The sequence below is a fragment of the Homarus americanus genome, unplaced genomic scaffold (genome assembly GCF_018991925.1).
Source record: "Homarus americanus isolate GMGI-L3 unplaced genomic scaffold, GMGI_Hamer_2.0 scaffold31037, whole genome shotgun sequence".
Taxonomy (NCBI): Eukaryota; Metazoa; Arthropoda; class Malacostraca; order Decapoda; family Nephropidae; genus Homarus; species Homarus americanus.
Genome location: NW_024722227.1, coordinates 4987738 through 5010838, shown reverse-complemented (window position 1 = coordinate 5010838; position 23101 = coordinate 4987738). Strand labels below are relative to the sequence as shown.

Below are 23101 nucleotides of genomic sequence, written 5' to 3'. Positions count from 1 at the left end.
CAAAATTTGAAATTGTGTAGTTTTTTGTGTCCAAATAAAATACGTCGAATTAAAAACTTGCAAAATTTGAGAACCTACTGTACTGTATATGAAAATGTAATTTATTTTTGTATTATATTTTCGTGTGTAATCACTGAATAAAATAAACGTAAATTGAATTGGGTCCTAAATTCACCAGGCTCTTAAATATGAATCATTGTTGATCGATCCGTCATTATCGGAGGCTTTACTGTGTGTGTTATATATATATATATATATATATATATATATATATATATATATATATATATATATATATATATATATATATATATATATATATATATATATATATATATATATATATATATATATATATATATATATATATATACAGTCGACCCTCGTTAATTCGGACCCCTTTAATCCGGATTTCGGATAATTCCGACAAAATCTGAACGAACTTTTTTTCTTTTCTTTTTTCTTTTTAGGAATATTACCTACGCGGACCTTAAGCTAAAATGCTGGTCCACCCACTGCCCACTGCTGGGATAAAACACCAGCATCTTTTTGGTTAAATGTAACATCACCACTAGTGTGGGGGGGGGATGCAACTTTTAGCTTCAGACATGAAAAATATTTACCATTTACTGCCAGTAAACAATGGAAACGTAAAATATGTACCAATTAGTAATGAAAAGTTGTGCAGTTCCTTCAGCAAATGAAGCTCACCAACTTTCAATAGGCTAAATTACCTTACAACGTGTTTTCAGTAGTCTATGTTGAAGTTCTTAGCGTAGGCTAACTTATCATATCATATACGTTATCACAGTACTCATTGATCTACAAAAAATACCGGTAATAAAAACCTTTTCGATATTTCACACGCACTATAATACCCGGTAATCTACTTCAACCTCCTATTGTTTACAACGACGCATGACGCACCACCAGCTGCTGAGTATCAATCAGCTTGACGGTACACGTGTTTTTCAAATCGTTTTCAGTTAAAAAGCTGTTACATCACACGTATATTTTACCTAAACTGCGCCTGAATGAATATATTCTCGGAAATAAATAGTAGTTTTGCTGAAACGTGATGTATTTTAATGTAAAATAGGATAAAATACATGACGAAAACATGATTTTACCTAACCTTCCAATGTTCAAGAGAAGTTACTCGTTTTTTTTAATAGTTTATGGTTAAAATACTGTTATATTACAATGGTATTCTATTCATACTGTGCTTGATATAATACATTCACGGAAATGTAATATTTTTGCTGAAATCACATACGTATTACAGTGGAAAGTGCGATAAAATCGTGACGAAAACAATGACTTTCGCTTTCGTTCATTCAAAAGATGTTACCGTAATCGCTTTTCGATTCAAAAGATGTTACCGTAATCGCTTTTCGATTGGTTTTCAGTTAAAAAACCGTTGTATTACAATAATATTCTATCCTAATTGACTTGAATAAATACTACGATACCATATTTCTGAATATTTTCATTAAAATCCATCCAATTCATTTTCCTTGTCATCTTCTGTCATCTTCTGGCTGCTTTAGCTAACAGTGATAGTGATAGCAATAGTAATAGGGGACTAGATAACAGCATTTGAATCTGAGGAAAATTTAGCATAAGATCAAGCTCTATAAACATTGCATATACTTTTATAAATAGATAATATCTAGTGTAGAAGATAAGTGTTCCATAGTTAATGCCAGCTGACTGGATTTCAGCTCACAATGTACTTTTTTTTATAAATTCACATGAAATTACAATATGCATTGGACATAAATTCTAACATCACCATAAGCTCTCTCAAGACCTGAACTAAACATTCAGCAAATAAAATCTTACAAAACTAATTCTTTTGAAGATGGTAAATGACTCGGAATGAAATACGTAGTAAATAATATGGGTAAAATCTGTTTTTCGACCACCTTTTATATTCTAAAATCCATTATAATCTAATTAATTACCTTAGCAATTTTTTTATGGTACTATAGAAAAGCTGAGATTCTTTTGTCTTTTTTGGTGTATAATTCATTTTAGAAAATGGTATTTTATGAAATCAAAACATAAGTTGATTAAAAATGTACCGTATATCACGGCCTATAAGGCGGCGGGGTGCATAAGACGCCCCCCCCAAATTTCCATTTAAAAAGTAGCTTTTGAGCTCTATTTGCTGTATAAGACCAGTACCCCAAATGTGACACTTACCCACTGACTCAGTAGTCCTTTACCAACCATCCTTGATTTTTTTAAATAAGGCCAATTCACTTCAAGTAATGTCATCAAATTATACCCGCTGGTGTAGTGTAAACACTAGTGACGTCACTGAAGCTATAAATAGCCTTGTTATCTCCCCTCCATCTCACCCTGAGCCAGAAAGAAGCGTCTTGGTAAATAACATGTTTGCTTATTTTCCATTTACTTTAAATAGATTTACCGAATTATTTGTTTTATTTATTTATTTATAATATACTGTAATATATTAAACACACTGTAATTATTTTCTTTAATTTATAAACTGTTTTGCGACAAAGGAATGTTCTCCAGTAGTGTTTCATTAGGATTTGAGTGAAAAAATATTACGTACTTACACAATTGTTCCTCTTACTTTGACAACACAACATACATACAGTATATTATTTCTCAGTTTTGATCTTTTTTTTTAATTTTTGTATTTATTTATAGTTAGTTACTTAAAATAAGGCCAATTCACTTCAAGTAATGGCATCAAATATTACCAGCTGGTGTAGTGTAAACACTAGTGACGTCACTTGAGCGTCTGTAATTAACCGTCGATAGTTTCAAGAATTAATGCACTCATTTACTGAATATTCTTTGTAAAAAAATAAAATTTAAATCAATTATTTATAGGAGATAAATATTATTATGAGTAAATATACCGATACCGGTATGCATTACTGACCACCTCCACGGCTAAAAATAGCCCAATCTCGGGTCACTTTCCCTTTCTTGTCTCCTCACTGGCAAATGGGGGGGGGGCGTGGGGAGGGGTGTGTGATGATAGCTGTGTTTATTACAGGGGTATAAATCTCTTTTACGGTATGTCAGACAGGTTTATAATACATTTTTATTATTTTAATATACCGGTAATCTTAATTTGAATCCAGCTTGCCAAACGTAAGTTTCAGTATAAAATAATTAGTGGTAAGACCTTGTGAGTGGCTTACGATGTTTTCATCACCACTCTTGACACACTAAACCACAATATTTAAGAGGTAAGAATTTTAAACTTGGTGGTTTAGACGACCCCCTAACTTTGGGCAGATTTTTTTAATGTTCAAATTTCGTCTTATAGGCCGTGATATACGGTAATGATGAATTTCAACTTACACTTGCCAATACATACATTTATTTATTTATTTTTCATGTTTTTTTATTTGCTCATGTGATTCCTTATATGATTTTGCATATACAGTATAGACATTGTTGAAATACCATAAATGTTCCTTTGCAGTAGGAAAAATTGCTTCGGTGAAAAAGAAAAAAAATCCTGGCCAACCAATATCCCCGATTCAGACCAACTGTGTGTTAAAAGAATTCTTGATTTTTTTAAATTCCATCATTCTTTAAATTGTGCCAAATTAAGTCTTCCGATTCATTATAAAGAAAGAAACTTAAATTTAGAACGAAATGTAATTACAGTCAACCCTCGCTTTACGCGGTCCCACTTAACGCGTTTCCACGGTACCCTGCCGAACACGTAATGCTCACTTTCCGCGGTGTGTGTACCCTTTTATGCGGAGAGTGGCGCGAGCAGGGTGCGCACAAGGTCGCCCAGTCATCAAAACATTACCAAGTTCTTCACCCGCCACCCACCACAGCCGGCCCAAGTCAGTGATAGTGATAATGACAGTGAGGATATGGACTTATATGGACTTTGAGAGGTTTGACAAAGAGGCCCTGCAAGCCTCTGTGGTGGATAGTGATACAATTGATACAAGTGATACAGGTGAGGGCCAATAATCTGCCCTCTGCCTCGGAACCAACCCCCCCATCCCCGTGTGCCCAGCCATCTTTTCTACTAATGTAAGTGTTAAAAAACCTAATATTATTGATATTTCTCTTAATTATTAATTGTGTGTGCATACCATCATAAAATTAAGAAGTTATTTTTACTACAACGTAGGTATTGTGTGAGAAAAAGTGGAGTTTGGGGGGTCGGCCCGGTCTCTATTTCAATTAATCCCATATGTTATGTTGTTCACTTTACGCGTTTCTCACTTTACGCGGGCTGCCGTGGGTTCAATTGACTGCGTAAAGTGAGGGTTCACTGTACTGTATAAGCTTGGACGATTAACGATAAACGTTAGAATCTTTATCCTGTTTGGCAACTGAATTGTATTTGAATATTGTATATCCAAAAAGAGTTCCTACTTCAATCTTTTAAGCTAAAACCCAGAAGAAGTTTTTATCTCAATTCCCTCCAAACTTAGAGAACATGATTTAAGACTTGTGTCTCATCAGAGGCTTTATTAGCAGGAACGTCTTTGAAATCCTTTTCGGTAGATAGGATGATACACAGCCAAATCTTTATTTAAAGAGTTCTTATGCATAGCTACATATCCTAGATTCTATGGCTAGAGGAAGTAAACATGTGAATCCTTTCTTTTTAGAAGTGTATTTCTTTATTTAGGTGCATGCAGTAGACTTGATTGAAGAAAATCCTCCTCCATCTGGAAATCACAAATGAAGGATTAATGTAGGAAATCTCTGAGTGACCTGGTATCCCTCACTCCCTCTTGATGGGGTTGAATGTCAACAGCTTTCTATTAAAAACCTCTGCCTTGGATTTCAAAGTACAATGTTGACTGAGTAGGCTTTGGCTCCCTGGCTCAAATCTTCCATGGATCCTGTGTCAACAACTGAGGCCACTGCAGTAGTAAGGGCACAAGTAACATTATTTAAAAATAGAGAAAAAGGCGACTCGTGAAACACCCATCGGCACATGGGGGGGCCTACCTGCTTTGCTGCTAGTAATTTTTTGGTCATACGACTTGCCTTCACTCACAACAGGTGCTGGGTCATCCACATATGACACATTTTGTGATAGAGGAAACCTTAATGAAACTTGCTGTGGTGGTAACTCGATTTCAGGCTCGGTGGCGCTTGTGCCCTTACTACGGTGGTTGCCTCAACTGTTTCACATATAACTATACCTTTATCCCTGTGTCATGTGGGTGAGAAAGTACTGCTTGCACACAAAAATATTTTCTAACCTTGTTCACCAAGAGAGTTTATTGTGGTGCTGTATTAGCAATAGCACTTTATTCACACAGTAATTTTACTGTATCTTCAAGATATTTTATTGAGACCAGTTATGATTTGTAGGTTAATTGATTTTTGGGTAGGAAGTTTTATTTTTTGTCAAATATGTTTGATAACATTACTAAAAGCAGATTTGTCCCTCTCTTGACAACCATGTGGAATGTTAAATGGCTATTGATATTTTCAATTTATCATTGTGAATTTGAAAAGCTGTAGTATTGGTGTACGTACTTACAGATTTATGGCCTTATGAACACTGTACTTTCTTCTCTGTTTTTGTTCGTTGTCTTAGTGGAGTCTCTTTTATTTCTGAATGTTTGTGTGTCTGCCCCATTCCAGATAACACTAAAAATGACAACTCAATTAATAACTACAACATCGTGGACGAAGAGAATAACATGCCCGTAAGTAACGCGTCCTCTACCCACACTCGGCCATTCTCTTTTATTTTAATGCCTTTTTAATGTAAGTGTATAGTCTGTAGTTGCTTTTTTATGTTGACATACTGATACACAAGGCTGAGTTTTACATATCTCATAGGAATTTAGAGGACAGAGTAAGAGTGTTGAATGTGACTTACTTCACATCTATACCTCATATTGCAATTTTTTCCTTTGCTTTGGCTGACATGTAAGCCTTATTAATATTGTTCATGATATATTTGCATGACTGAAGAACTTTCATTGTTAGTTGTGTGATACTAATTGATATGGCTAATAAGAAGATTTTCTAATTCACAATATAGTGTTCTTTTTACAAGCAATATTCTTGTAATGGTATAGCATAAGTGGTTTCTGCTATGATTACATTGCTATTGATCATATACAGATAACACTCAACTTTTCCACCTTCTTGATCTTTTGTTGGAAAAATAAAGTTGTGGTGTTTTTATGTACATGTGTGAAATGCATTGTACTTTCTTTTTCAGTAGTAGATGAATAATTCTTAATTATTGGCTATTTGTAGAAGAGTGTGTTTAAACGCATTAATACAGTCAACAATATAATATGTGCAGAAGTGTCCAAATAAAAAAATAAATAAAAAGTCCAGCTAAAAGAATGTTCCCCAAGTACACAATAGTTGTGTATAAAAAAATAATAATAATAATTTTACTGGAAGAAAATAGCCTACGGTTTTAATAGCTTATCCAGTACTCCTATAAAAAGATGTAGCAGGACCTCTTCTGGACTTTGTACATCATTTATTTGAGTTAGAGTACACTACTAATCAGAGAATATCAATCAAAGTTTATTTTCTAATAGTAAATTCAATAAGTCCAGGCATATGATACTTGATCCATCTTATGATGTCTACTTTTGGTTCAGTACTGAGCACCTCCTGCTATCTCTTCTCTTTTGGCACCTGTCTAGGAACTTGTTGAACCTATTAGAGTGTTTTTGTCTATCATTGTGAAATGAATGAACCAATCTTCACAAATATAATCCAGAGACAAAGCTGGAGGCAACTTTTGTACCAGTTTGATTGTCGCAACTAGATCAAAGCAAACAATGATGCTGTCTGATGGCCAACTCATAAACTGATATGTTTGTGAAGTACCATAGGTATTCCTATTGTGAATAAAACAGGTAACTGGACTTTCTAGGTAATTGGTACAGTATTGATACAATAGTATTCAGATGTGGCGTAACCAGTAGTAAAAAGGCTGACTAAAGATCTGTAAAGTCAGAGTTTGTCATACTTGTTTGAAGCAAATCGCTCCAAAAGTAAAAAAAAAAGATATCTTAATTTAAGAGCCGTAATCCATTTTTATTTTTGAAATTTTGTAAGGGAGCCATTGTTTATTAAGGCTTTGGATTCCATTGGGTTATTGTATCCCTGAGGGGCCAGGATAAAACCAGGCTTATTATTCAGTATGAGAGTTATGGAGATGAGCCAACAAACCTGATGAATACAACAAGTCACCTCTTGTAGATGTCAATTAGGTGTCTATTTCTGGGGCTTTTTTTTACCATCACACTCTTGTTTAAGCTGGCTTTGAATTATTAGAGCCACCTGGCTTTGGTTATAGGTACGAGTGGGGGTTAACCCTGATATTCCACTTTATGATGGAGTCTGAAGCCAGGCAGCACAGATATTCTCCCTTTACATGCATTTTTTTCCTACTGTAGTGAATGGTCATGTTTTAGAGTTGTACCTGCCCAATAATCAGTTACCATACCAATGCAACTGCTTTGCCATCTACAAACTTTTGTGAATCTAAATAAGATTCACAAAGATTGACCATGGTTGATGGTAGGCAGCCCAGCGTAAGGGACTCCTGAACACCCTAATAAGTTGCACTATACAAGTGATATCTTCGTTAGCCGGAACAGTTGGTGCAGAGCACTTTCAAACCCGGAAGAAACTCCCCCATCCTCGGAATTTTCCGGGTACCGTGAATATTTTCTTGGAATTTTCCAGAAAATGTGCCCCTTAGAAAATCATTCCCAAAGCCGGAAAATTACGGCTTTGGGAACGATTTTCTGAGAAAATTTCAATTCCAGCTATTGGAGAGGTTTAAAGGATTCTGGCTAATGGAGATATTACTTATAAAAGATGTCTGGCTTCAGGCTCCACCAGAAAGAGCATTTCAGGATCAGTTCTTCACTTTCTAATAAATTATTTGAATTGTTAGCAATGCTGTTAAAAGGCTAATTATCAGTAATGTTATTAAATGATCAGATATGCTGGTTATTACAACTGTAGATGAGGTACTGTAAACTGTATATAGTAACAAAAACAATTATCTTGGTCAATCCATAGAAGTACAGTGGGAAAATTAATCATTTATATATTTACAGTGTAAACAAATGGTAGTGGTTGTTTATCAATCTGCTAACCCAATCCAGCATGAAAAATGGACAAAGAAGTCATGATAATGCAAATATTAAAATACGTAAAGAAAGTATAATTGTACGATAAGCACTACATTTAACAATATTATTAGCAGTCACAATTGTAGTTGTGTGTTGTAGATGTAGTTGTTGTCTGATAGTAATATGTAGTATTAACAGTAGCAATATAGTAGCTGTAGTAGTAAAACGAATGACAAGCCATAATAATAGTACTGTAACAGGGTTATATTTTGTAGAAGCAGTATAAAAAATAATACAGTATTAGGAGTAGTTATAGTTAGTAGAAAGTAATAATTATTATTAGTAGTGAAACTAGTACTAGTCAAGCACCATTAGTGAAGAGGATGACAGTATATTGGTATAGTTGCTACAGTTGCTGATATATTTGCTGAATCATATAATGTACTGAGTTAAGTAAAAGAGCGAGTTGAATTGATGAAGTACATGGAAGGAAAATGTTGACAGTAGAAATAAGCAGAAACAAAACTGAAAACTTAAGAAAAGCAATATCAGGGTTTTATTATTTTGAATGGAGGGGAATTAATTGGCAAATGATTGTAGATATTTGAGGTCTATGTTAACACTGTTGACACTAAACCCTCTATAAACTGGAATTCACTAGACTGGAAGTCTTGATAAACTGGGCCCACTGTAACAGTTCCTTTAATTTTTTAGAATCTTCCATATAATGATTTAATTGATTAGAATGAGCTATTGAGTTTGAGGCCACTGTTCCTTGGGGTCTATTTGTGTCCTTTAAGACTTAGAATCCACTTGTGCCCATTATGACTTAGGACCCATAAGGTCCCATTAAGCCTCATGTCTTAATGGGCCTCAAACATATTGACCATTGAGATTAAAACTCAGTCTTTGTATATTATTAAGTCAAGGGATCCAGTAGGCCCTAAATTTAGGTTCATATTTTGTCAGTTGTGTAGATGAAATTCAGAAATAGCATGAGGAGCCAGGTTTCTCTGTAAATTAAACCAGCCGATAATTCATAAAATATGGATTTGCTTTCCCTTAGTAAGTCTAGTTTAATGATAGTTTATTATAACAAAATAAATTTTCACAAGAAAAAGAGTTGGAGGTTACCTACAAGCATTTGCAAAAGGGTAAAAGTTCAGTGTGAAATATGCCAGAAGGTTGTTTGTAACAAATGGTTTATATGGAAAGTAATATTGTAAGTTTATTAGTTCAAATAAGTCAGTAATAAGAACAGAATCGGAGTAAAAGTAAATAACTTGGCGTTCCTGAAATTCCAGTAAGTTTGTTGAATGAAGAGGTCCTTAGAGAGCCAAGGATGAAATACTATCTCAGGAGAACATAGGCATGGTTGAATAATGAAATGATTTACTGTCATTAAATGTAAGGTAAAAAGTGTAATCAGTAAGAGGAGGTAGTCAGTAAATTATTTTGAAATAGAGTAGGAATATGTCACTGGAGGATGCTTGTACAAGAGACTGTACACAATGTAGTTTTTTGTATTGACATAAAAAGGTGAATGGAGACAAGTCTGTGAATACTTTAACTTGAGAAAATTAAATTAGATATGAGGCAATCAAGCAGTGCAAAAGTTATGATTAATTTTATCTAGCTCAGCATAAGTTGAAGATGACTGGATTTATGAATTTTATTTATTTGTACTGTACACACCACTTTGCTCATTCTAGTTAGGGTTGTTGCATCAGTTCTACCCATTTTAGTTGAAAAATAAATATGGTTTCTGTATGTTTGTATTGGTAGATGTAACAGTAGAATGGTTATGTTAATGTAGATATTGTAAACCTGATAGTACAGTAGTATTAGTGGTAATAGTGTCATCTGTATTAGTAGTTGTGTCATCAGTATTAGTATACTCACTTTAACTACCTTGGCCCAAAAGCCACGGCCCCTTTCTACACTAAAATGTAGCTGATTGGTCCATAAAAAGTGTTTGTTTACCTCTGTATTTATCATACTAATATGTTCACAATTTATAATTAGACCTGTTCTTCTCAATGATAATGTTAAAAATTACGAACATAAAAATGCAAATGATTTCAAGGCATTAGCACTTCAAAGAGGATGTTAAAAATGTTAAAATATGTACGTATTACGAACGGTCGAAGTCAAGGACAAAAGTTGTATTCTAATGAAGCCTATCTATCATTTCTTTGTTTTGTAGCAAACGGAAGCAAATAATACCAAACATATAGCACAATAGACAATTACCTACAGTTTGTAAAGGCTACATATATCACAAATCATTGTTTAACTGAAAAAATTTATAAACACGCGCAGTTAGTGAGGAGGTACGCTCAGGGGAACATCCACATGGATGGAGCGAACTGCAGAGATGCCAACAACCTTTTATACCAAGGCGCGGCAACTCGGAAGGAGTGGCAAATCTGTCACAAGGGTCCCAAAATTTAGCATGTACTTTACCTCATAGCTTAAGGCACGTCGCACCTTCTTGGGCTTGGGGCGGCTTGGGCCAGGTAGTTCAGGGCTTCTCGGGGGTGGTGGGGGGTCCAGCGGAAGCCATTGTGTAGAAATAAAAAACAAAACCAGTTCCTGGGCACAAGTGAATATACGCGGGGACAGTCAGACTGGGGCGGCGGTGGTGGCAAGGTAAAATAGACCAATCACGGCGGAGGGGGTGCGTGGGTGGTAAGGATACGTGGCCCAATCACAGTCCGCGACGTCATCGACGCGAGTCTGACATCAGCACCTTGCCCCGCCGCTTGCCACATATATGATGGCATTTACCGCGTAAATAATAATTATCGCTTCTGCACAGGTGCCGCGTAAATGGCCGTCCACGTATAAAATATCCGTGTAAACCCAGACTATACTGTATATATATACAGTGGCCCCTCGGTTAACGAACTCAATCCGTTCCAGAAGGTCGTTCGTTAACCGAAACGTTCGTTAACCGAAACCATTGTTTCAATGGGTTTTTGGGTAATTGGTTCCAGCTCACCGAAAATTTCCTAAATTCAACAAAAATGGTAGAAAAGTTCACTTACTTTGAGGTGTGTATGTAGAAGGCTCCTGGATGATGATGATGATGATGGGATTTAGAATATGGGTGGAGGAGAAGGAAGAAGAGAAGGCATTGGGGTGGAAGAGAAGTCACCCCATGGTGCCATTTCACCCATAAAATTTTAGCTCTCTGGTTTAATTCAAGATTATTTTCTTTAAATCAACGCTGCACTGCATTATATATTGTCAATATATAAAATATATTTCAAAATGACCAATAATTTGCTTGGAAACACAGAAAAAAAGCGTTTAGTTGAAGAGAGTCTCAAGCAAGATGTTACCTCCAGTGAAAACAGAGAGAGACTGACGCCTGTTTGCTGTGTAAAGAGGCTGGATGCCGCGCATTAAACTAGTCACTTTACCTTCAATTTTGTTCAATAATTGTTAAAATGACTAAAAAATTGAATATTAAACTTTTAAAATTATTGAATAGTATAAACTTCTTGATATTTACAAAAATAGTAAGGAATTTAAGCCCTAGAACCGATTAATGTATTGGCGGACTGATACTAAAGCTGGTTGCCCTGTCAGTGCAAGCGAAAACATGTTGAGGTCGGTTCGTAAGAAGTTCGTTAAGCGAATTTTTTTTCGTTAACTGAATTGAAGATCCTTATGGAAGGCAGTTCGTTAATCGAAATTACGTTAACCAAGGTGTTCGTTAAACGAGGGGTCACTGTATATAGTTAATGAACACAGTTCGTTCCACAGAGTCGTTCATTAACCAAAAATTTCGTTTACCAAATCTATTATTTCAACGGGATATTGGGTAATTGGTTCCAACTTTCAGAAAAGGTACATATAAAGTACTGTATACCAGTAATAGAATTAATAAAACATTAAATATAAACTAAATACAGTACTGTACTGTACAGTATACTGTACAATAATAAATAAAAAACAATAGAATACTGTATTTTAACTTACTTTGAGGTGTGTATGTCGTATTGTCGGCAGCTTTGTTCATATATCAAACAGCTGATTGTAAGGCAGTCGATGATGACATGCCATATTCTTTACAGAGTGCATTGGTTCTAATGCCTTCTTCATGTTTCATAATAATTAATGCACTGTATACTGTATTATCAATATGTTAACTAAATTTCAAAAGACCAATAATTTTATAAAAAATGCAGAAATATTCAAGAGACCAACTTTCTTGATATTTATTTCACTGGAAATGCATGTTAACATAGAACCAATTACTGTATTGGCGGACTAGCTGATGCGCACAACAAAACATATTTGTCGTAAGGATTTCTTTAATCGAAGTTTTGTTCGTTAATCGAACTGAAAATCCTTATGGGAGCTAATTCGTGAACCGAAATTTCGTTAATTGTACCGTTCGTTAACCGAGGGATCACTGTATACAGTGGTCCCTCGGTTAACAAACACAATTTGCTGCACAGAGTCGTTCGCTAACCGAATCCATTGTTTCAATGGGATATTGGGTAATTGGTTCCAGCTCACAGAAAAGTACATACAAAGTAAAAAAAAAATGCAGTAAAGTACACTTACTTTGAGGTGTGTATGTAGAAGGTTCCTGGTTGATGATGATGATGATGGGAATTAGAAGTGGGGGTGGAGGAGAGGGGAGAAGAGAAGGAAGTGGGGATGGAGGAGAAATCACCTTTCAGGGGACCCATGCTTGATGCAGTAATTTCACCAATAAAATTTTAAGTTCACTAGGTGTAATTCAAGATTATATTATTTAAATCAACACTGCACTATATATTATCAATATGTTAACTAAATTTCAGATTGACCAATAATTTTAATGTAAAAATGCAAAAATATTCAAGACACCAACAAAATCGATGTTTACTCGACTGTCAACAAAGCCAAACTGACGCCTGGTGGCTGAGTCAAGCGGCTGATGGGCGCACAAAAAATAGTTTCCTGTACTGCATATATAATCAATATGTTAACTAAATTTTAAAATTACTAATAATTTTAATATAAAAAATGCAAAAATATTAAAGAGCACAACTTTCTTGATATTTACTCAACTGGAAACGAATGTAAACATAGAACAGATTACTGAATTGGCAGACTAGCCCATCAGCTATTCAGTTGATGCTCACGACAAAACGTGTTGTTCGTAAGGATTTTGTTAATCGAAGTTTTGTTCGTTAACCGAATTGAAGATCCTCATGGGAGGTAATTCGTTAACCAAAATTTCGTTAATTGAACTGTTCGTTAACTGAGGAACCACTGTATGTGTATATATTTTTCTTATCCATGTTTTTATTGTTGATCTACAATCCGTTCCAGCAGGTTGCTCGTTAACCGAAACCATTGTTTCAATGGGTTTTTGGGTAATTGGTTCCAGCTCACCGAAAATTGCCTAAATTCAACAAAATTTTTAGAAATGGACACTTACCTTGAGGTGTGTATGTAGAAGGCTCCTGGATGATGATGATGATGTGAATTTGAAGTGGGAGGTGGAGGAGGAGAAGGGAGAAGAGAAGGAAGTGGAGGAGAAGCATTTTACTGCTTCATGGAAGGTGAGTCACCTTCCATGAAAATGTCAGGAACCTCTGGACTGACATTTTCTCCACCATGAACATCCTCTCTCCTTCTTGAAGTGGAAGGCTGAGGGCTAGCATCATCCTCTCTCCTTCTTGAAGTGGAAGGCTGAGGGATGGCATCTTGTTCCCTCTGCCTTTTACCGAAGAAAGTGTCAATTGTGGTCTGTGGGGCATCTCTCCTCCTCACCATTAACTTATGTTTAAAGAAGGAAACCACTGAGTCCTCAACTTGACACAAAGCTAGTTCAGTTTTTTCCACTTCTGGGTGCTTTGAAGCCAGTTCCCTGAACTTCTCCCAGTAGTAAATCACATATTTCAACTGTTTAGCTGATATATGGTCATCACTTTCAATTTACTCCTCACCACTGTTAGCCTCTACCTGTAACATCTCATCCAGTTGCTTCAAGTCATCAGGAGTAAGTTCCTCCTCATGAGACATCACAAGCTCTTCCACATCCTCCTCCTCCACTTCAAGGCCCAATGACTGACCAATGGACACAATCTCCTGGTCCAACTCTGTTTCTTCCTCAAATCCCTCAAAATCATGGACTACTGATGACCACAGTGCTTTCCATGAAGAATTGAGGGATCTAGTGGAGACTTCTTGCCATGATGACACAATCAATTTTACAGCCTCCAGGATGTTGAATTGTGTCTTCCAGAACTGTTTCAGTGTTAGTTCAGGATCATTGGAAGTTGCCTGATGACACCTCCTAAACATTTTCTTCATGTACAACTTCTTGAAGTTGCTGATCACATTCTGGTCCATTGGCTGTATGATTGATGTAGTGTTTGGAGGCAAAAACAACACTTTCACAAAGTCAAATTGATACTCCAAATTTCTGGCAAGGTCAGGGTCATGACCAGGAGCATTATCCATGAGGAGAAGAGCCTTTAAAGGGAGTTTATTGGTGGTTAGGTAGCTCTTGGCAGAAGGGCAAAACACATCAACAGCCCATTCATTGAAGAGCTGTCTTGTCACCCATGCCTTACGGTTGGACTTACAATAAACTCCAAGCTTTGTTCTTACCACTTTCTGTTGCTTGAACACCCTGAGGTTTTCAGAGTGGTAGACAAGCATAGGTTTCAGTTGGAAATCCCCTGAAGCATTGGCACCAAGCAATAGAGTGAGATGGTCTTTCATGGGTTTATGCCCAGGTAAAGAGGCTTCATCTCTGGTGATGAATGTTCTTTTGGGCATCTTTTTCCAGAACAGCCCAGTTTCGTCCACATTGAACACTTGCTGTGGAAGATAATTTTCTTCTTCCATCAATTCTTTAAATTCAACTAAAAACTTTGCTGCCCCTTCCTTATCAGCACTAGCAGCTTCACCATGCCTAACAACACTGAAAATATCACTTCTTTTCTTGAATTTTTCGAACCAGCCTTTGCTGGCCCGAAAATCTTCAAATTCTGTGCCTGAAGAACCAGGTTGATCAGTCTTTAAATGTTCGTAAATCTCCCTGGCTCTTTCACAAATGAATTCAGTAGAAACTGAATCGCCTTTCATCTGTTTTTCCCTAATCTAGATGATAAGTAACCTCTCAGTGTCTGCAATTAGGGATCTACTTTAAAACACTCTTGTAGATTTGTCTCTCACTTTCACTTCTTTAAATCTGTCTTTCTGTGCAAGAATTGTCGACACAGTTGATGTCGACATGCCATATTCTTTGCATAGCGCATTTGTTCTAATGCCTTGTTCATGTTTTTTTATGATTTCCTGCTTGGTTTGGATTGAAATCGCTTTTCTTGATCTCTTGGGCCCCATGCTGGATTCAAACAATGTCAACACGTGTTTTTTAAAGCTAAACTTGTTGTAAATAAAGAATATTTTCTTTAAAATAACACTGCACTGCGCTATATATTGTCATTATGTAAAATAAATTTCCAAATGATCAATAATTACCTTGGAAACACAGAAAAAAACGTTTAGTTGAAGAAAGTCTCAAGCAAGATGTTACCTCCAGTGAAAACAGAGAGAGACTAACGCTTAGTTTGCTGTGTTAGGAGGCTGGATGCCTCGCATTAAACTAGTCACTTTACCTTCAATTATGTTCAATAATTGTTAAAATTACTAAAAAATTTAATATTAAACTTTTAAAATTATTGAATAGTATAAACTTCTTGATATTTACTAAAATAGTAAGGAATTTAAGCCCTAGAACCGATTAATGTATTGGCGGACTAATACTAAAGCTGGTTGACCGCCAAGTGCAAGCCAAAACTTGTTGAGGTTGGCTGGTAAGAAACTCATTAACCGAGGGGTTGCTCGTTAACCGAAGTTAAGAATCTTATGGGAGGTAACTCGTTAACTGAGGCGCTCGTTAACCGAGGGACCACTGTGTGTGTGTGTGTGTGTGTGTGTGTGTATATATATATATATATATATATATATATATATATATATATATATATATATATATATATATATATATATATATATATATATATATATATATATATATATATATATATATATATATATATATATATATATATATTGGGGTATGCTATAACGAATCTAATTGGTTCTAGAACCTTGTTCATTATAGCATTCGTTTGTTATAGGATTAATCCGTTCCAGGCCCCCAAATACAACCACTTAACACTGAAAAATATAATATAAAATTGTAAAAATGTGCATAAATATGCATCTAAACCCCTGAAATAAAGAACATCATTAATATTTGTAATAATAAAACAATAAATTAGAAAAAAAAAAATTAAATTATGTTCGTTGTAGGAGTTTCGTTCGTTATAGCATTCTCAATTTTATAGGTAAAACCGTTCGTTATAGGAATATTCGTAGTAGGATCCGTTCGTTATAGCATACCCCACTGTATATATATACACACAGTATATTTATACTTTCAAGAATCCATGCTAAAATTTTGGCTCCTGAGTTGCCGAGCTTTGGTGTAAAAGGTTGTTGTCAACTCTGCAGTTCGCTCTGTCCCTGTGGCTGCTCCCCTGAGCGTATGTTTATCAATTTTTTAAGTTAAACAATGATTTGCGATATATCTAGCCTTTACAAACTATAGGTAATTGTCTATTGTGCTATAAGTTTGGTGTTATTTGTTTGTTTACTTTGTTTGCTACAAAACAAAGAAATAATAGATAGGCCTCATCCGAACACAACTTTTGTCTCTGACTTCGACCGTTCGTTATACATATTTTTTAATTTTTAACATCCTCTTTGATGTGCTAGTGCCTTACAATCATTTGCATTTGTATTTTGGTAATTTTTACATTATTATAGAGAAGAACAAGTCGGATAATAAATAGTGAACACATCAGTATAAATAAATAGACAGTGAAACGAACATTTGATATGAACCAATCAGCTTGCTTATAGAAATGAGGGCGTGGCTTCTGGGCCAAGCTAGTGTAAAGTTAGTATAGTAATAGTTTCATCAGTAATAGTAGTAATAGCGTCATCAGTAATAGTAGCAAGAGTGTCATCAGTATTGGTAGTAATAGTAGTAATAGTGTCATTAGTATTAGTAGTAATAGTGTCATCAGTATTATTAGTAATGGTGGCATATGTATTAGTAGTAATAGCGTCATCAGTAATAGTAGCAAGAGTGTCATCAGTATTATTAGTAATGGTGGCATATGTATTAGTATTAATAGTGTCATCAGTGTTAGTAGTAATAGTATCATCAGTGTTTGTAGTAATACAGTAGTATCATCAGTGTTAATAGTAATATTTTCATCAGTATTAATAGTAATTGTATCATCAGTGTTAGTACAGGTAGTAATATTTTCACCAGAATTAATAGTAATAGTATCATCAGTAGTAGGGTTAGTAGTAATAGTATCATCAGTAGTAGGGTTAGTAGTAATAGTATCATCAGTAGTTGTGTTACTAGTACAGTAAATATAGTTGTGTTTGTGTACAGAAAAATATTGCATCTGTAAGCTTGGGAGCACTGTGTTCTTTAAGATAATGTAGTCATAGTCCAGTATGTTAGTGCAAACCTTCACATTTTTAATGATACTGGTACATCTGTAGATTACAGAAAGTTTGCTACTTGATGAGTATATTTTTGTATTTTAATACTGCATATTGTACATTTTACATTGTTGACATAGTCCTCTTAAATTCAAATCATGTCAAGTTCTTCTCAAGTTAATACAGGATATATATTTATGTGTTTTAATGGATTTAAAAAATGCCTTAGTATCTTAGATTCCTAATGAGTGACATTACGTTGAAAGATTGTGCAGTATTTTGTTCAGCTGTATTACCTTGGGCCAGAATCAGAACCGCAAGTGGTCCAAATTGATTATTGTCACCGAGCCAAGTGAGAAGATTGTTGCCGAGCGGGACCGTGTCCTGTCTGAGAAAGTGAAGCGCACAACCACACCTGTTTTGGACCCTGATACGGGAAATGTGACCATGCAGACCACGGAGACTATTGAACGCATCATTGAGCGTGAGGTGACCACTACAGACTGATGATAATCTAGCTCAATTAGGGGTTAGGGGAGAAGAATTACTTTTGGTTTTGGTCAGGATGTTCTTCAGTGCTGATTTAAGTGTTAATGTTCATACATAAAATCTAGTCTTACTAGTGTTTGGGCTGTGAGAACTCATGACAAGACCAAATATTAACAAGTTGTTTATGTCACTATATTTCATATTTTGATGTGAATAAGGTAAAATTGACAAAATTGCAGATTTATATATCAGCATTGTTGTTGTTGTTGTTGTTGTTTTCAGAACAAATATCAGCAATACATCTACTTTTTTTTTTTATTAATTCTTATAACTAAATTCACTTTCATTGAGTAACATGATTCGGTACATTAAAGAAAAATATATTTACAAGTACAGTACAGAACAGGGATTCATTGGCAACATGTACATGTAAAATTTTTACATATATTCTTGTTCAGAGTTGGTTTTCAGTATGTGACTGAGCAGTGAATATCAGGAAAAATACTCCCCTAACCTTTAGAGCTGAAAATTACGTGCTTGGGAATGACTGTTACTTGGCGAAGTGCTGCCAACACTCTTTTTAAATGTTTTCTTGAGCCTGTGCCCGCCATTGCCCAAGGTGGTTTCCTCCACTGTTAGCAAGAGTAGAAGCAGGTGTTTCTCTCTCACCTGCAGAGTAGACTGTGATGATGGTTGGACACCCCATCACCCTCAGTAGCTGCTTGTCGGCACCCTCCAACTATGGCTCTAACAGGACCTAGGTTCCATAAATTCAGTACTAGTGAGCCTCGTTTTCTTCATTGCACTGCTTGGAAATTGAGCTTCATGGAAGTACTATCAGATGGCCAGTCTTGGTGATTCTGTAAGAGTTAGAGATGTGATGCTGTATTTAGTACCTGTGTACTCCACTACACTTTCAAAACTCACAGGCTGCTGGAGACTCAGCCTCGCCTCGCCAACTACTCTGCCATCACCAGCACCTTCAGCAACATGACACATCTGTGGCACTGTCCCGAAGTCATGGATAGTAAAGGGCATGCTTATTGGGAAGCTGCGCATTTTAATATCAAGGCCACTAGCAATGTGATAATTTTTTTTTTGTCACTTCAGAATCAGAATTTACAAATATTCTTTTAATAAACAGATCAGTGCCATTTACAATCTGCATTTTATATTGAATTTGAAGTTACAGACAAAACAAACTTCTGTCGTTACTATATTGTACAGTACATTGAAACATGTCCTATGCACTTCCCCCACTTTTTCAATAAAGTATATCATTCTTATAAAAGATGAAATAAATTTTATTCCCAGCCCTGTGGAAATTGAATATTATTAAATATCTTAATAGTTGAAGAATATAATGAAGATACTGAAGTGACAACAGTAAATATGAGTTTCAACGTAATAAGTGATCTAATCCCCACCTTCACCAAGCTTGCACCCGATCCTAATATAACATCACCTGCAACCTCACTCCTGCCCACTTTACTTAACCATAGTAACCTCTTAATCCTCCTTCCCTTCTTCCTCTTAAATTCTTTTGTCCTTTTCCTGCCCACATATGTAAATGGCAGTTTCTTGTTCATTAATTATTATACTTGTGGCTAGGCATAACAAAGCCATAACAAATTATTACAGCCGTATGTTAAACTAAATAATTGAGAAGATGCCATATTTTTGTGATGTGAAATGAATATTATATTATACAATTATCTTATACCGTGATTTTTATAATGTTAGTAAATGCCTAGAAATAACTTGAAATCCATAACTAAAAATAAAGAATAGACGCAATCGTTATTGTTACAATTATGTATGAATTATAATGACCATAAATATAATGATTGGAAATAATACATTACCAAGAAATCTGATAATTATGATTGATTCACAGTGTAGGACTGAATGGGGTAAATCTGTGTGAATTACATTTACTATACACATATATGTGTGCATAGCATTGCATGCACATTACTCATCAAGTGTTCATTTATAATGTTTAGTGAATTTTAAAATTCATAGATATTATACTGTAGTTTTATTTGTGTCAACATTTGATGCAGACAAAATTTAAGGATTTTTATAATGACATTAAATTTTTTATCATTTACTATGTCTCAAATGTACAAAGATAAAATGTCACTTTTTTGTACACATTAAATACTGCATGTGTTTTGCTGCAGGGCAATTGCAAGGTTCTCTGCTCTCTAGTTCTTCTAGTGCTCAAATTCTTTCATGCACTTTTATCCATTATGTCTTCTTTTATTCAGCTGGTGTCTTCTTCATAATTCACACCAAAAACATGAAAAACATGTTTAAATAAAACACAAAATATCATAAGTTTGTTGTGTAGTGTCATTTCTTAGTGTTTTAATTTCAAAACATGTTCTGCACATATGATCGTTGGAGTGCAGTTGGAATACTGTGATCTATTTATCACCAGCTGAGGTTTTTTGTTTATGATAATATAAAATATGTATATTATTATATTATCATAAGTTATTTGCTGCATGTCAATGTGTTATATACTTATAGATATTTCAGACACCAGTAAAAAAAAATTTAAAATATAATTTAGAGTAACAATAAAACTGTAACGCCGCTTCCGCTATAGTTGTGTAAATTTGAATTTTCTATGTACAGTACATTTGATCTGATTCTTAAAATTATAGTTTCAGTGTAGATATAATTGTGTATAGTCAAGGGGTATAAGATGGCTTGTTTAAGGTAGTCCATTGGTACAGTAGATCTTTTTCCTCTATCTTGGTTTTGCATAAGCCCATTACCATATATCGAGTGCTTACAACATTTTTAACATCTAATTTAGACTTGAAGTATTACCCTCTGAAACTCAATCCTTCCTTTTGATGTACTGGAGAAAAGAAAATTAAATACCTGAAATGATTTTCAAGACTACAATTTCTCATGTCTTATTTTAGGTGAAGTATGGTAATCATGATTTATTAATAAAGATAATACTGTCTTCTTAAATCAGCTTTTACCTGATATATCAGACTCTTAACTTTGTTTGCACTAATGAAATGAGTTTATTATAACTTAAATGATAAACAATTAATCAGTATATTTTCCTCACAGGTGGAGACATGCCGGGAGACCTTAATGACACTCTCTCTGACTGATGCTGAGAATGCTAATTTGAATTCAAAAGAGATGATCACCAGTATCACAACTGGACCTAGTATAGAGATTAAGGAAGAAGAGGAAAGTGGAACAATAAATATGGACCAGTTCATAAGTGGAGAAAAAGTGGATGATAGCAGAGGGAATGTTAAAGAGCATGAATCCATTGATTGTAATGTAGACACTGTTGAAAACTTGACAGATGACCAGCCACATGATGGTGGCATTGCCATATCTACAGACAACTCAGATCATGAAGTTTGCACTCCTCTACCTCAGACACCAACCTCTCCAGATGAAAATGCCAATAGCAGATGTTGAATTCAGAGATATACTTGACTAGAGCCACAGATTTTTATATACTTTGTAAATGTTGAGTGAATCATGTGATTGGTTGTTTCAGAACTAGCAAGACGTAACAAAGCTTTGGAGATATATGGGTCAACTTCCAGCAGGGGTATGTGTGCAGTCATGGTAGATATAGTTGAGACTTGACTAGAGAATTAAACTTGAGGGAAAATACATATCAAAGCATATTTCTTTAAGAGCATCATAATAATGAACCTCAATGATATGGTTCCTGACTGTCAGTATTTTGCTGATAGAATTGCATTGATGATGAAATTACCCAGTCTAATCTGATGGTCAAGAGTATGAAGTATTTATTATTACTGTTATCATTATTTAAATTGCCATGTGATTCAAAATGAAGTTTAACTATAGCTTTAACCATTATGACCAAGCATTTACCTTATTGTTATTGCAAACGTTCTTATTTCTTTTAAATATATTGGCCTTAAATCAGTTACCATGTGATGCTGCTTGGAAAATGTGTGTGCTAACATTTCAGCAGATGGAGTGTAGATGCATTTATAAATGGTAATGATTGAACAGGCATAATTGTTAATACCATCTATTTTTAAACATTAAAAGTTTGCAAAGCTTTAGCCTGTAGCTCTAAAGCATTGTCAAGCACTTTTTATTGTTCAGTGAATGTAAATGCAAGCTACAAAATGTGTTCCCATATTGTGGATATACAATCTATAGTTTATATTCTAACTGTCCAAATTCGTACATATGAAGATGTAAATATTTCATGAAATATAGTTATAATGATGTAGTGTTAAGACTTCTTAAATATGTTTTGTAAGGATTTTATATTGATCATTATCATGTGAACATCCAAAGTTGTGTAGTTTGTATGTGAAATTGTGAGTGAGCAAATTTTTATCAGTTAAATAACTATGGATATTTTTTTAATTTTAAGTAGTTTAATTCTTTTTTTTTCACTGACTTCCTGTAAAGAAAGTATCTACTGAATCCTATAGATTTTTTCTCTCAATTTTGGACATCATGGTAGCAGTGCTTTAGGTTAACTAGACAACAAAACATAGTTTGTCAAGATTTGGATCATTGATAATTCCAGAGTTGACCAATATCTCCTCTGTAATTATGCAAAGTTTCCCACCTGTGCAGCTTACCTGGAACTGTGAGTGAGCAATGTTCATACATATGATCATAACCTTTTTGTAAATAAAGTGTTATGCAAAGTTATACTCTCTTACCCTTCCTTTCATGTGTGTGTGTGTGTGTTTTAATCAACTCTTCAATGGGGAAAGGAGGCCAGTGGTTCTTTTAATCCCCCATTATCCCTGATGGGTTTTCCTTCATTTTCCAGTTTTAATGCAGAAGGAAACCAGAGTACCCAGAAAAAATATGCAACATTTGGTAGGGTCACACTGGATATCCCGTGTTTCACAGCTGACCCAAGGATTGAACCTGAGATGCAGTAGTGAGAGGTATGCATGCTACTGCTG

At 35.0% G+C, this 23101-nt stretch overlaps 1 protein-coding gene across 10 annotated transcripts in view; it reads left to right on the top strand.

The window, feature by feature from the left end:
• Positions 1-22834, top strand: part of LOC121862328 (protein scribble homolog) — a 118325-nt gene extending 95491 nt beyond the window's left edge. For 8 of the 10 annotated variants that reach the window (XM_042360518.1, XM_042360520.1, XM_042360517.1 and 5 more), the window contains 3 exons: positions 5626-5690; positions 17958-18140; positions 21240-22834. In XM_042360518.1, coding sequence (XP_042216452.1) covers positions 5626-5690; positions 17958-18140; positions 21240-21605 — 614 coding nt within the window. In that variant the 3' untranslated portion in view covers positions 21606-22834. The remainder of the gene's footprint in view (positions 1-5625; positions 5691-17957; positions 18141-21239) is intronic. The other 2 variants (XM_042360513.1, XM_042360516.1) reach the window with 2 other exon arrangements.
• Positions 22835-23101: the final 267 nt, after the last annotated feature.